The 14,595-nt window shown below is 47.4% G+C and overlaps 1 protein-coding gene and 1 pseudogene across 1 annotated transcript; both read right to left on the bottom strand.

Annotated features, from left to right (window-relative positions):
- Positions 1 to 3,482: 3,482 nt before the first annotated feature.
- Positions 3,483 to 6,835, bottom strand: LOC136356362 (uncharacterized; annotated as a pseudogene).
- A 1,939-nt stretch (positions 6,836 to 8,774) lies between these two features.
- Positions 8,775 to 10,274, bottom strand: LOC4335460 (cysteine-rich receptor-like protein kinase 6). The gene has a single exon (XM_015778413.3). The coding sequence runs from the start codon at positions 10,076 to 10,078 to the stop codon at positions 9,233 to 9,235; it is 846 nt and encodes a 281-aa protein (XP_015633899.1). The 5' UTR covers positions 10,079 to 10,274; the 3' UTR covers positions 8,775 to 9,232.
- Positions 10,275 to 14,595: the final 4,321 nt, after the last annotated feature.

The following is a 14,595-nucleotide window of genomic DNA, read 5'->3' on the forward strand; positions in this document are numbered from 1 at the left end:
GGACAGGCAGGCAGGACTGAGCCCCTAGCAGCAGGACACCGGCCCTGTGCCATGACATCTCGACTACCGGGCCGCAGCTCGTGTAGCCTTCATTTGCCCTGGAGATGTCCATCGACCCCCGACTTCTTCCATCTCCATCCGTGTACTTTTGTTTATAACTAGACTGAGCCACAAACTAAGCCTTACCCACTAGACATGTGGAAGTACGGTAGTGCTTTGCAACAGAGGCCCGAAGACCGGTCCTTATATGGCCGAGGTGCTACCATCAAAACCATGCACCCCGAGCCCAGCCTAAAACCATTTTGGGGATTTTGAATAGAAGGAGCGGTGTGAAGCCAATTCCACAATAACCAAACCATTCCATAGTGTCCAGGTGATATGAATAACCCAAAGTCTAGAGTTGTAAAATCACCTAATGTTACCTAATTAATCAGCGAAGCATCTACCTAAAATCATACTAGTGGTACCATGAGTAGAGTGTCCACTAGTTGGGGTTTTGTTTATTCTAGGGTGAACAAGGAAATAATAACAATAACAATAATAAGGTCATAACAAAGGTAAATAGGCCTGGCTAGATAAAACAGTGATAACGCGGGAATTTAAATAAAGCGATAATGCAATAATTTTAAAGCAACATAATTTTATAAACTGGGATTCAATATGTTCAAGGATGATGTGACTTGCCTTGCTCGCTTTCCCAAACGCCGGCTTCAACTTCCACGAAGAGCGGATCTTCCGAAGCTGCAGCGTCTACACGACCAACGGAAAAGAAACGGCTTTTACTCTACTAAACTCCATATAACAAGCAGAAACAAAGCACAAAAATGAGTTCTTGACTTCTTAAGGAAAAATTAGAGACTTGAACGGTCCAATTCCGAGTTCAAATGGCCAAGTTATGGCCATTTGAAGTTTATATGCTCTTTAATTGAATATTTGCGAATTTCTTCATTTAAATTTTAATTTAAAAAACATATTTATTGCGTCAGCCAGGAGAGAGGAGCGCGCGGACCGGGTCCACGGGAGTGGGGCCCACACGGCAGCCTCTCGGTCCACGGTGGACCGGGTGCACGCGGCTTACGCCGGCCGGCGCCGTGGGTCCCGCGCGTCAGCCGCACCCGAGGGCGCGGGCGGCTGACGGCCGGGCCCCACATGGCAGCCGCGGGGCGCGCCCGAAGGCGGCCACGCCGGCACAGCCGACGGGAGGCGGCGCGCCCGCGCCCCGATGGTCGCCGCCGGCGACCACCGGCGCGGCGGAGCGGCGCCCGAGAGAGGGGAGGGAAGGGGGAAGCGAAACGGTGGTCCACGGCTCACCCCGGGTCGACGGCGACAACGGGAACGGCGACCGGAGCGGAGGAAGGCGGCGGCGCGGCTCGGGTCGACGGGGACGGCGGCGTTCCGGCGGTCGGCGGGCGAAACGGAGGGGTGGACGAGGTCGACGAGGTTGCGGCGAACCCGAAGAAGGCGACGCCGAAACAGGAGAAGGTCCGGGGCGACGACGGCGGCGGACCGGAGCTCGGCGGTGACGGCGGAGAGAGAGAGCGACGGCGCGAGCTCGATTCCGACGGGGAGAGAGAGCGGCGAGTGGCGGAAACGGTGGAGGGAGGCACGGGGAGCGTTTATATAGGGTTGGGAGTGAGAGAGGGCGGCCGGATGAGGGGGAATCGGCCGCGGAAGATCCGGCCGCCATTGATGCGCCGGCGAGGTTTAGGGGGAAACGTTTCCGAACAAATCCGAGGGAGAGAGAGAGAGAAAAGTGGGGGGAAAGAGGGAGGGAATCACGGGGAATGATTTCCCCCTCTTTATTGCGCGCGGGGACGGCGGGAGGCGGCGGGATTCGCGGCGGCGGCGGCGCTAGGGCACGAGCGAGGCGGCGGGAGCGGCGCGAGGTAGGGGATGACGGCGGCCCCACCCGTCAGTGAGGGTGGCGGGCGGGCCCGCCCGTCAGCGGCACGCGCGCGGGGAGGAGGCTGATTGGGCCGCGGGGGAGAGGAGAGAGAGGGAGGGAGGTGGGCCGAGCCGGCCCAAGAGGGGAAGGGGGGGGAAAAGGACTTTTTAGGGTTTTTCTTTTTATAAAACCATTTTAACTTTGTTTATTTCTTCTTAATTATTATTTGTGCTCTAAAAATTCCACTAAAATTTATTTACGCATTTTAGGCTTTTAGGAAATATACAAAAATCCTCCAAGCCTTATTCGACTTTTAACTTTGCACATTTTAATTGTTGGAGGCTTTCACATGGATTTTACTTATTCTATGCATAATTTTGAGGATGTATTTTAGAGTCGTTTTGGGACGCGATACTTGCTAGGTGGCCTGGTTCGGTTCATGACATGAGGGTATTCAATGATGCACAAACTAGATTTAGTGCCAAGTTTCCAAAGCCACCTCCAGGAAAGTTTTATCTCGTAGACTCGGGATACCCAAATAGGCCGGGTTATCTAGCACCATACAAGGGTATAACATATCATTTCCAAGAGTACAACGAAAGCACATTGCCAAGGGGAAGAAGGGAGCACTTTAATTACTGCCATTCTTCTTGTCGGAATGTCATAGAGAGGTCATTTGGGGTCTTGAAGAACAATTGGAGGATTTTGTTTAGTTTACCAAGCTACTCGCAGGAAAAGCAAAGCAGAATTATCCATGCATGCATAGCACTTCATAATTTCATTAGAGACAGTCAAATGGCTGATACAGAGTTCGACAATTGTGACCATGATGAAAATTATGATCCATTGGGTGGAACCTCTTCTCCATCTAGCGAACCAACAAACGAATTGGACTCGCGTGTCATGAACCAATTTCGGGACTGGATTGCCGATGGATTGTGGTATTTGAAAGGAATGTAATGAATGGTTCAATTTTTCTTGTGAATTGTATTTGGTTTAACTTGTCAATTGAACCATGAGTGCTTGTAATTTGTAACATTGAAACTTCTGTGATGTATTTCAACAACTTGAGATGTATATGAGCTTCTTTGAATTTCTGTGATTGGGCTGTGATATTGATGATGAAATTGATGTGGGGGTTATTGCTTGTGATTCGGCTTGCTGAAGGTGTGTGTTTGTCCAAATTATGATGGATTAAATCATGTGATGTTGGGGTCAAACATTGATTTGGCTTGCATTTGGTTGTGCTGTCATGCAGCAACAATGGTTTGCTTGTAAAATGCTAGCAGCGGCAGCAAACAGCATGCTGCAGCAAGGGCATGGTGCAGTCCACTTTGCATGGTTTTAGGGGGTAATATGGTCATTGTGCAGTGCATTTAATGAACTTAAGTCCCTTTTAGTCAATTTTAATTAGCATATGAATGCTAGTAAATTAAATGTTAAAAACTCTAATTAACATACATATGAAATTGCCACCTGTGTGATTTAAAACTTTTAAAAATTGTAAGTATCACATATAACTAGCATATACATGATTTAAACTTGTTGAAACCTCTAATAATCGTGCGTAATTAACATATGCCATACATCAATTGATTTATATGGATAATCAATACATCCAAAATAGTTTACATCGTGTACACAATAATTACGGCATTACATCGGCGGTGACGGTTGACCGCACGTACTTTCTCCTCACTATTGTTCCCTCCTTGTGATCGCTGCGTGAGTAAGGGGTGTCTTCATTTGATAGGAGGATGCTAGGGTCAATCGTCACCGTGAAAGGGGGTTGCCCATCCAACTGATCGTAATCCTCGTCAGTCTTGTCCTCAACTCCGACGATTTTTCTTTTGCCTGGGAGAACCACTTGACGCTTAGGCTCATCAGGCCCTCTGCCCTTCTTTCCTTTGCTAGACATGTCCTTCACGAAAAAGACTTGCGTTACATCATTGGCAAGGACAAAAGGTTCGTCCGAGTATCCAACCTTGTTAAGGTCAACAGTTGTCATCCCACTGTCATCAATCATTACGCCTCCACCAGTCAACCTAACCCATTGGCACCGGAACAGAGGAACCTTGAGAGGACCATAGTCAAGTTCCCATATGTCCTCGATGGCACCGTAATACGTGGCAGTTGTTCCATCGTGTCCCATGGCATCGACACGAACAGCGCTGTTTTGGTTCGTGCTCTTCATGTCTTGGGCTCTCGTGTAGAATGTGTACCCATTGATCTCATATCCCTGGAATGTCGTGATCGACCCAGACGGTCCCCTCACCAGGAAGGCAAGTTGTTACCCATGAGATGTTGTCGTAGCCATGCGGGGAAAGTATCAATGTGATGCCGTGTAATCCATGCATCGGACTTACCGATGTTCCTGGCGCGAACTAGAGCCAAGTGCTCCTCGATGTAAGGAGCTACCAATGAAGAGTGTTGCAGAACAGTGAAATGGGCTTTACGGAATAAATTGTTGTCTACCGTCATTATTGCTTTCCTTCCGAGAGTTCCCTTTCCCCGTAGTCTCCCTTCATGGCGTGATTCAGGTACCCCGATTGGGCGAAGGTCTTCGATAAATTCTACGCAAAATTCAATGACCTCCTCTGTTCCATAACCCTTGGCGATGCTTGCCTCTGGACGAGCACGGTTACGAACACACTTCTTCAGAACGCCTATGTACCTCTCGAAAGGAAACATGTTGTGTAGGTACATAGGCCCGAGAATACGGATCTCTTTCACAAGGTGACAAAGCAGATGCGTCATTATATTGAAAAATGAAGGTGGAAATATCAACTCAAAACTGACGAGACATTGCACCACTTCATTCTGAAGGGCTTCTAATCTATCCGGATCGATGACCTTCTGCGAAATTGCGTTCATGAATGCACATAGCTTTGTTATTGTTGCCCGGACATTGTCTGGAAGGATACCCCTTATTACAACTGGTAGCAGTTGTGTCATCAACACGTGACAGTCATGAGACTTTAGGTTTATGAACTTCTTCTCCTTCGTGCTTATTATTCGCTTGATATTCGTGGAGTATCCAGACGGTACCTTTATGCTCTCCAAGCATTCAAACATACTTTCCTTCTCTGCCTTGCTAAGAGTATAGCTGGCTGGACTCAAGTAATGGCTTCCTTTCTCCTTTGGTTCCGGGTGAAGGTCGCCGCGTTGTTCCATATGCTTCAGATCATTACGTGCTTCCAGGGTATCTTTCGACTTTCCGTATACACCTAGGAAGCCAAGAAGGTTTACGCAAAGGTTCTTAGTGAGGTGCATCACGTCGATTGCGTGGCGTACGTCCAAGAATTCCCAATATGGTAACTCCCAAAATATAGAGTTCTTTTTCCACATCGCCGCGTGACCATCTTCGCTCTCTATATGCTGGCTTCCAGGCCCCTTTCCGAACACTACTTTAAGATCTTTAACCATAGCAAACACTGTTTTCCCGCTGCGATGTTTAGGCTTCGTACGGTGGTCGGCCTTATGTTCGAAGTGCTTGCCTTTCTTCCGTACCGGGTGGTTTGCTGCAAGGAATCGACGATGACCCATGTATACAACCTTCCTACAGTGCTTAAGATACGTACTTTCTGTTTCATCCATACAGTGAGTGCAAGCCTTGTACCCCTTGTTGGACTGTCCGGATAGGTTGCTAAGTGCAGGCCAATCATTGATGGTTACGAACAGCAGCGCTCGTAGGTTAAACTCCTCCTGTTTGTCCTCGTCCCACACGGGGACACCTTCCTTCTTCCACAACTGTTTAAGATCTTCTACCAGTGGTCTTAGGTACACGTCGATGTCGTTACCAGGTTGCTTGGGGCCTTGAATAATAATCGGCATCATTATGTACTTCCTCTTCATGCATAGCCAGGGGGGGAGGTTGTAGATACACATCGTAACGGGCCAAGTGCTATGGCCGCTGCTCATCTCTCCAAAAGGATTCATGCCATCCGTACTCAAACCAAACCGTATGTTTCGTGCGTCCTTTCCAAATTCTTTAAATTTTCTGTCGATGTTTCGCCATTGCGAACCATCGGCGGGGTGTCTCAGCATCCCGTCCTGTTGACGCTCTTCAGCGTGCCATCGCAACATTCTAGCATTCCCCTTGTTCCTGAACAAACGCCTTAGCCGTGGTATTATAGGGAAATACCACATCACCTTAGCAGGAATTCTCTTCTTTGTTAGCTGCCCGTCAACTTCTCCTGGATCGTCCCGTCTAATCTTGTATCGTAGTGCTTTGCAAACAGGGCATGCTTCTAGGTTCTGATACTCCTCACCGCGATATAGGATACAATCGTTCGGACATGCGTGAATCTTATGAACTTCCAGTCCTAACGGGCAGACTATCTTCTTAGCCTCGTACGTTGTCTCGGGCAATTTGTTCCCCCCCGGAAGAATGTTCTTGACGAGTTTCAATAAATCGCCAAATGCCTTGTCACTAACCCCATTTTTTGCCTTCCATTGCAACAACTACAGAGTGGTATCCAACTTTTTGTGCCCCTGCTCGCAACCTGGGTACAACGAAGTTCTGTGGTCCTCCAACATCTTGTCCAATTTATGGGCCTCCTTTTCACTTTCGCAGTCCCCCCTGGCGTCCTGCAACATCTGACCAAGATCATCCGCAACGTCGTTACCATCAGCAGCTATTTCCTCCTCGCCCGTTTGATTTCCTTCAAATCCAACATACTGAGCAAAGTCCGGAATATTGTCGTCTTCCACTTCATCTTCTTCCATTTCAACACCTTGCTCTCCGTGGGATGTCCAACAATTATAGCTTGGCATGAACCCCGACTCAAACAAGTGGAAATGAATAGTCCTGGATGCAGAATACTCCTTCTGATTCTTACACTTATTGCATGGACAACAAATAAAACCCCTTTGCCTGTTAGCTTCGGCCACTCTCAAAAAATAGTGCACGCCGTCAATAAACTCTTTGGACCGCCGGTCAGCGTACATCCATTGCCGATCCATCTACATGAGTCAAAAAAACCGTACACAAATAATTATTCTTACAATAATGACAGTCATACAATAATTATAAGATATCTTTATTCATACAAAAATCATAAAATATTACACCAAATAATTCTTAAAAACTATTTGTAAAGTTTTAAACTAATTTTAATGTGTTTTACTTCTTTTAATTTTCATTTTAGTTTGTTTTCTATTATTTAAGATTAACTTTCACTAGAGTTTTCCTTCTCAACTATTTTATAAAACCTTGTTTAGCAAATGAACTAAATTTCTATATATTCTTTCTTCCCCACACACATTTTCTCTCTCATCAACTTACAACTAAATTTTGGAGACAAAAAAAGTGTGCAAAACATAGGTGCAAATGTAGTATGACAAAAAAAACATTGGAGGATGAAGTTGCAAACCTTTTAGGCACCTCCGATTTGTATGTAATCACCAAAATAAATTCAATAGAAATTTTGGCATGACCTCCACTCTTTTTTGAAGAAATTTTGAAGCTTGCTCGGGCAGCTGGAGGAGGAAGAAGACATATATATAGGGGTGGGACTTTAGTCCCGGTTGGTAGCACCAACCGGGGCTAAAGATCACCGGGATCTTTAGTCCCGGTTGGTATTACCAACCGGGACTAAAGTTACTATCTTTAGTCCCGGTTGGTGTTACCAACCGGGACTAAAGATCCCGGGGGGGCCTGACAGGCCCTGACAGCATTCGAACCGGGACTAAAGATGATCTTTAGTCCCGGTTGGTAACACAAACCGGGACTAAAGATCAAATATGCCCGTTACCCTTTTGAACCGGGACTAAAGATCATCTTTAGCCCCGGTTTTTATTGCATCCGGGACTATTGTGGAAATCGGCCGACCGACGAAAGATGGTTTCTCCACCAGTGGAGGTGCGCCGGATGCAGAGAGTGCAAGCGCAAGATGGAGGCACAATCTGTTGGCTTTATCAGCAGACCGATAGGAAGCATTTTTAATGATAATTTCGTATAAATAAACCATCTGACTAAATTCTCCCCTCAGTTCTATTATATTTCTTGACGTGTTGGACAATAATACGGTCTCGAGAACATATTTTTAACTATATTTTTATTATATTATTTAAATTTATTAATGCATGTTTCAAAATTAATCTATGCATAATGTTGTAGTTTCTTCAAACTAGATATTTTAAAAGTTACTTCCTCCGTTTTACAATGTAAGTTATTCTAGTATTTCTCACATTCATATTGATGTATATGAATGTTAATGAATCTAGATAGATATATATGTCTAGATTCATTAACATCAATATGAATGTGGAAAATGTTAGAATGACTTACATTGTGAAATGAAGGGAGTATTGATAGTTAAAGTTTTAATTGTTGATCTCAATCTTATCCAAAACATCAAGGATTACGGAACGGGAGGAAGTACCAACATGAAATTGATACCAGGCACCTAATTTCCATAAAAAAATTTGGGGGGGGGGTGAAATGTTTAAGTTGTCCACAGGTGAAACATTGAAAAAAAATAGTGATTGAAATACTGAAAGATTATGTGAAACATATGTTGAAACATTTCAGTATCGCGTATGAACATGAATTTTCATGGTTAAAACATAAGTTTATATATCTTTCATAAGAATATAATTATGTGATATCTTTTTTTACATATTTAATAACAATAAATTCAAGATATAATCGGATTGTAAATTGAATATAAATAATTTAGAAGAAAACTCATGTCAAGCTATTTTAAAAACGTAGAAAAGACATCGGAAGGGAGGAGAATGCTAGTGAGTAGGAAGATAGGCTACTGCATGCACATATAGCGGCCATGTAGCTTAGACATGGGTAATATGATGCCCTATCTTTTCTATTTGATTGGACGTCTAACTGAAAGCGTTGTCGATTATTTTAGCTTTTTTATAGGTGATGGAATAAAACATCTCGGTTTTTGCTTAATGAGCTATATCCAATTATTACAGAATTCACACAAAAGCAATCTCACACAGTGAGTTTAGAAGCGCACCAACAAAATATTAAGTAAGCACAAACTAATAAACACCAACACAAGATAAAGCTCCCACAACTACTGAATTTTATTTGTGAACCTCTACCTGAAGTTGGCGAAGAGCTGCATGTCGATTATTTTAGTTATTGAACCGTTGTAAATTTGGTTTTAACTGGATCGATGTCCAGATTTATTCACTAAAATTTCTCGGGTGAACGTGGACATTTTGTCGGAATGTCCTAATAATAGTATAGGTATACGTGTAGAGATTTGCTTGCACTTTGTCGGCCATAGGTAGGGTGCACCTCCACCATTTTGGTGCGTAGAACTGTAGGCTGTAGCTACCGCAGCTTCCATCGGGTGCCAATGGCGACGGCGCTGGCTAGACCTTGTCCGCCCGCAGCACCACCATGGGAGCTCCGGTGTAGAACGGGCCGACGCCCAGCTCAGACCTCAGGTAGCACCTCGCTCCGGCGACCCTCGCGCCCTCGCCGTTGAGCGGGAACACCTGCCACCACCGCGCCAAGACGCCGTCGAGGCACCTGCGGCACGACGCCGGCGGCAGGTCCGGCGAGCACTGCGCCATGGAGTAGATGTTGCGGAACCCCGGGTCGCGGGCGTCGTCCCCCACGCGCTGCCCCGTGGCGAACAGCCTCGCCGGGTTCTCCTCCACCGCGTACCGCACGGTGGCCGCGAGCAGCTCGGTCACCGCGCGGTCGTACGCCGCCACGACGCCGGCGCCTCCGGTGATGTTGGTGCCGCTGATGAGCAGCGTCTCGCCGCCGGCGTTGTCGGTGGCGGCGAGGAAGTCGCCCTTGTTGGAGAATCGGGCGTAGCACTGGTTGTACACGAGGGCCACGTCCTTGGCGCGGCCGTGGCGGCCGCCGCAGACGCGGCCGACGTCGGCGAGGACGCGGGTGCCGCAGTCGAAGCAGTCGGAGACGCTGAGGTCGCCGCGGCAGAGGAGGAGGCCGTAGACGGCGTCGGGCGCGCCGCCGCGGTTGCCCGTGGCGAAGAGCGCCGACGGCGAGGCGGCGGCGTCCGCGCGGAGCGCGGCGGCGAGGTCACGGAGGTTGGACTCGTAGGCGCTCCCGGCCTTGTACGTGCCGGCGCTGGTGTCGCACGTTGGCCACGGCTGGCCGGCGGCGAGCGGAGGAAGCAGCAGCGCGGCCGCCGCCGCCGCCGCGACGACGGCGACGGCGTGGATGAGCGTACAGCGCGGCTGCATATTGGCGCGGCGTCACTCAGTTTAAGTTGGGATCGATGCAAATTAAAGCAGGTGAATATATATATAGGACGTAGCCTAGCGTACGTAGTTTTGGGCTGCACTGCGGCATCGATCTCCTACTTTTCGTTTTGGATTTGATCAAGTTCCAAATCGATCTCGGCAACTTGGGCAACTTGGGCGTGCGATAACGCACCAATCTGGCTGAATTCACAGTGATAGTTAGGTATTTGTCCACGCACACACCAACGCACGTTCATTTTGACGCTTAATTGTCAGCACATGCGCGCGCGCGCCGGGGGGGGGGGGGGGGTGGCTTGGTCCGCGCGTGCCGCTGCCTTTGCTATTCTAGAAGCCAGCAACTCTGGTTTCTGGCAGGAGCTGTTCATAAATCACAACGAAAGATGATAACAACGCAACAAAAAAACGACCAAGATACGTCTCGAAACGTAAGAGAGTAATGGATCTTTGTTTGAATGGGTTTATGTCGAAACATGGATTCGGCAATAATAAAACGGGGTAGCGCACGAGACGTAAAAGTGGATGGATGTGGAGACAAAGGATTTAGACAGGTTCAGGCCCTCTCAATGAGAGGTAATACCCTACTCCTGTTTGGGGATTTGAATCCGCCGGGTGTAGTATAGATCTGACGATCAGGTTGTCTCCTGCCCCCTAGAGGGCCTCCCTGCCCTCCTTATATAGGTTGGGGGGCAGGGTTACAAGATAGAAACCATAACCAATACGGTATCGGTTTCCTAAATCTACTTTACAATCTTATCAAACCAGGACTTTAGGCCGTTCCATAATATACAGGGAAACGTAATACCCAAGTCATGATATGTTACATATTTCATATATATAAGTTATCCCCTATAACTAGTCGGATAACCATGCCGTGTGGGTATGGGGTACCCATAATATCCACAGTAGCCCCTGAGACCTTCGCAGTCGAAAAGATAATCTTCTCTCGAACCAGATTACTCCAAAGCCGAGTGCTTCAATCATCTTTGTCATGGTCTCCCGAGTACTTTTACCAAATCTGAAGACTGTGGAGGGCTGGAAAATAAAGTCAGGTGCACCGACTAGATGCACCTAATAGGTGTAGCCCTCGACTATGCGGTTAAGTGAACAAACTAAGCATATAGTCAAGGAATAAATAATCCAACCAACCGAGTGGCTTCGATAATTATAGTTAACCAAGCGACTTGATATTAATATGTAGCATATGCGGTGTAAATCCCTGAATAACATGATCCGAGTGATATACCAACTGCTTTGTAAAATATGATGAGTGTAACCTAAAGTTGGCTACATTATTGAAAATTCACATAGCAAAACAGCTATAAAAAAGCTTGTATGTTGTGAATAAAGAAATTTCCAAAGTATTGGTCATACGCCATGCGCACACTGTTTTAATAGATGTGCTTAAGTCCCTAGAAGACACATGGTTCCACCACACCTGGAAATATATGGCATATGTGGTATAAAATCCGAGTAAATAAACTCATAAAGGATTTACCAACCGCCTGAAAAATGACCACAATATATAATCAGCCTAAGCCATAATATTGGTCAATAAAAATGCACACTTACGTGGCAAAAAGCAACGATATTGTATCTAATCAATTGCTTAAAAAACCAAACAGCACCATGACTATATTAAAAAGTCAGCGGGCCAGCTATATAAAGCTTTACTGTTTGACACCTTTTAAGATGCATTGTACCAACTCCTAAAAAGTTAAGTAACTGCGGTATAAAAGGATTTTAAGGTATTGGGGTATTGGGCACTTGATCACGCGCACTTTGGCCTAAGCAAAAAGTGCCTAAGTCCCTAAAAGAACGTGACAGGCCACACCTGAAAACATGGGTTGCAGACATATTAGGCCTAGGCCAAAAAATATGCCTTCGACACCCTTTAAAGGATGACGCATGTAACATGCTCCCGAGTAATAAATCTTCTGGGTAATATAGACCAAGTGTAGCTCATATGAATAGCTTCTGATCTGAATGATTATCCCTTATGGGATACTCCAAAATAAATATAATAATTGAATCCCGACTGGCGCAAGTATTCGGTTGATAGCCCTTACGGGGAATAATAATTGGTCCAGTCTTTGAGCATAGAAAATAGACTCATGACTATGAATCCATGTGGAATGTATCCGGAACAAGTCCAAATTGGAGATATAATCCTCACGCTTGAGTTGATGAGCCCCTGAGCATATAGCTTGTCCTTCTGTCATAGTCAAAATTGTCTATTGGCAATAGCTGACGCAGTCGGCATGGAGATGAAATGACCAACATGAAGACGAAATTGCTCATCAGAAGTAACGGAAGATGTCAGTGGTAGTAAAAACAGTGACACCAATCAAAGGTAATGAAGTTGCATAACCATGGAGGCGAAGAAACCAGTCGGCAACAGTCAGGTCAGCTAGCAATGAAGATGTAGGCACCCAACAACAACAAAAGAACAGTCGGTGGTGACAAAAGCAAACCGACGATGAAGACGTAGACGCGCATCAACGGTGATGGCGAAATCCACCAATCATGAAGATGAAGAAAATAATCGGCGGCGACAAACGCATCCGACGGTAATGATGATTAGCGGCAACAGAGATAGCCGACTATGATGACGAAGTTTCCCATCAACGGCAGCAGAGTAGGCTATGTTGAAGAGGCTTAACAAGATGTTGATGAAGATGACGATGTCGGTGATCCAGTCAATAGCGATGTAGCAGCCGATGATAACGATGAGATCCTCTATCGGCAGTTGCGTAGTAGGCCAACCGTGAAGACAAATAATTGGAGGAGAGCTGATGTTGTTGCCCAACTCGTCTAAACCGAAATATTTGAAGTTGTTGAAGTAGAATGTCTGCTCCGAAGCAAAGATGAAGATAATGACTCCTGGAGTTGACTCGTTGGCTGATTAATTGATTTCTTCAGCTTGACATAAAATTTGTCAAATTTTGAGCCTTGTATTTGTGTAGCCCCCGACTCTTTGGTTAGTTGGGAAACAACTGAACATAGAGTCGAGAATTATAGCTTCTTGTCGTCGAGTAGTCATTGCTTGATTGAAGATATGTGTTGAAGATGTCCAAGTAGAAATCCTGAATATTGGAGAGCCTCTTGTTGTAGTAAAATAACATGGCATCGCATGCCAAGATGTCGAGGCTCACAAAGACGTCGTGGTTGGTGAAGTAGCAAAACTTGCGAAGTAGCAGCAATAGAGTTTGCCAGTGCCGAAGATAATAAAGATGAAGTCGCTCTACCATGATGACAAAGTTGCATTGCCGTGATGAAGTGAACACGAGTCGTCGGCAACAGAAGCAAACTGGTAGTGAAGACGCGCAGTTGTGAAGATAAAAACACCAGTCGACGGCGGCATAACCAGTCGGCGACGGAAGATGATGATGTCCATCAGTAGTGGTAGCTGTATAAACCAGACGTAGAGGTAAGGGCACTAGTCAGCAGCAGACGAGACGACCGACGATGAAGATGTAGATGCCCAACAACAGCGGCATAATGGGCCAATCAACACTGGCAGAATCATGCAGCCATGGAAGTGAAGAAACCAGTCGGCAGCCATGGCAAACGTAGGCAGCTTGTATTGAAGATACTGATGCCTATTAGTAGTGACAGCGATGTAGCCAGCCGTGAAGAAGATAGCATCAGCTGGCGTTAAAACAGGCCAGCCATGCAGGCGGTGACACCAGTCAGCGGCGGATGCGGCGGCCGGTCGGTGAAGACGTAGACGCCCAACAACGGTGGCATAATAAATCAGCCGTGCAGGCGGATACACCAGTCGGCGGCGGACGAGGCGGCCGGTCGGTGAAGACGTAGACGCCCAACAACGGTGGCATAATAAATCAGCCGTGCAGGCGGAAACACCAGTCGGCGGCGAAGGCAAGCCGGTCGGTGAAGACGTAGACGCCCAACAACGGCGGCATAAAGGCCAGCCGTGCAGGCGGAAACACCAGTCGGCAGCGGCGAAGGCAAGCCGGTCGGTGAAGACGTAGACGCCCAACAACGGCGGCATAAAGGCCAGCCGTGCAGGCGGAAACACCAGTCGGCGGCGGTCGAGGCGGCCTGTCGGTGAAGACGTAGACGCCCAACAACGGCGGCATAATAAGTCAGCCGTGCAGGCGGAAGCACCAGTCGGCGGCGGACGAGGCAGCCGGTCGGTGAAGACGTAGACGCCCAACAACGGCGGCATAAAGGCCAGCCGTGCAGGCGGAAACACCAGTCGGCGGCGGCGAAGGCAAACCGGTCGGTGAAGACGTAGACGCCCAACAACGGCGGCATAAAGGCCAACCGTGCAGGCGAGGACACCGGTCGGCGGCGACGAAGGCAAGCCGGTCGGTGAAGACGTAGGCGCCCAACAACGGCGGCATAATAGGCCAGCCGTGCAGGCGAGGACACCAGTCGGCGGCGACGAAGGCAAGCCGGTCGGTGAAGACGTAGACGCCCAACTACGGCGGCATAAAGGCCAGCTGTGCAGGCGGAAGCACCAATCGGCAGCG

Source organism: Oryza sativa, chromosome 4, assembly GCF_034140825.1.
Source record: "Oryza sativa Japonica Group chromosome 4, ASM3414082v1".
Taxonomy (NCBI): Eukaryota; Viridiplantae; Streptophyta; class Magnoliopsida; order Poales; family Poaceae; genus Oryza; species Oryza sativa.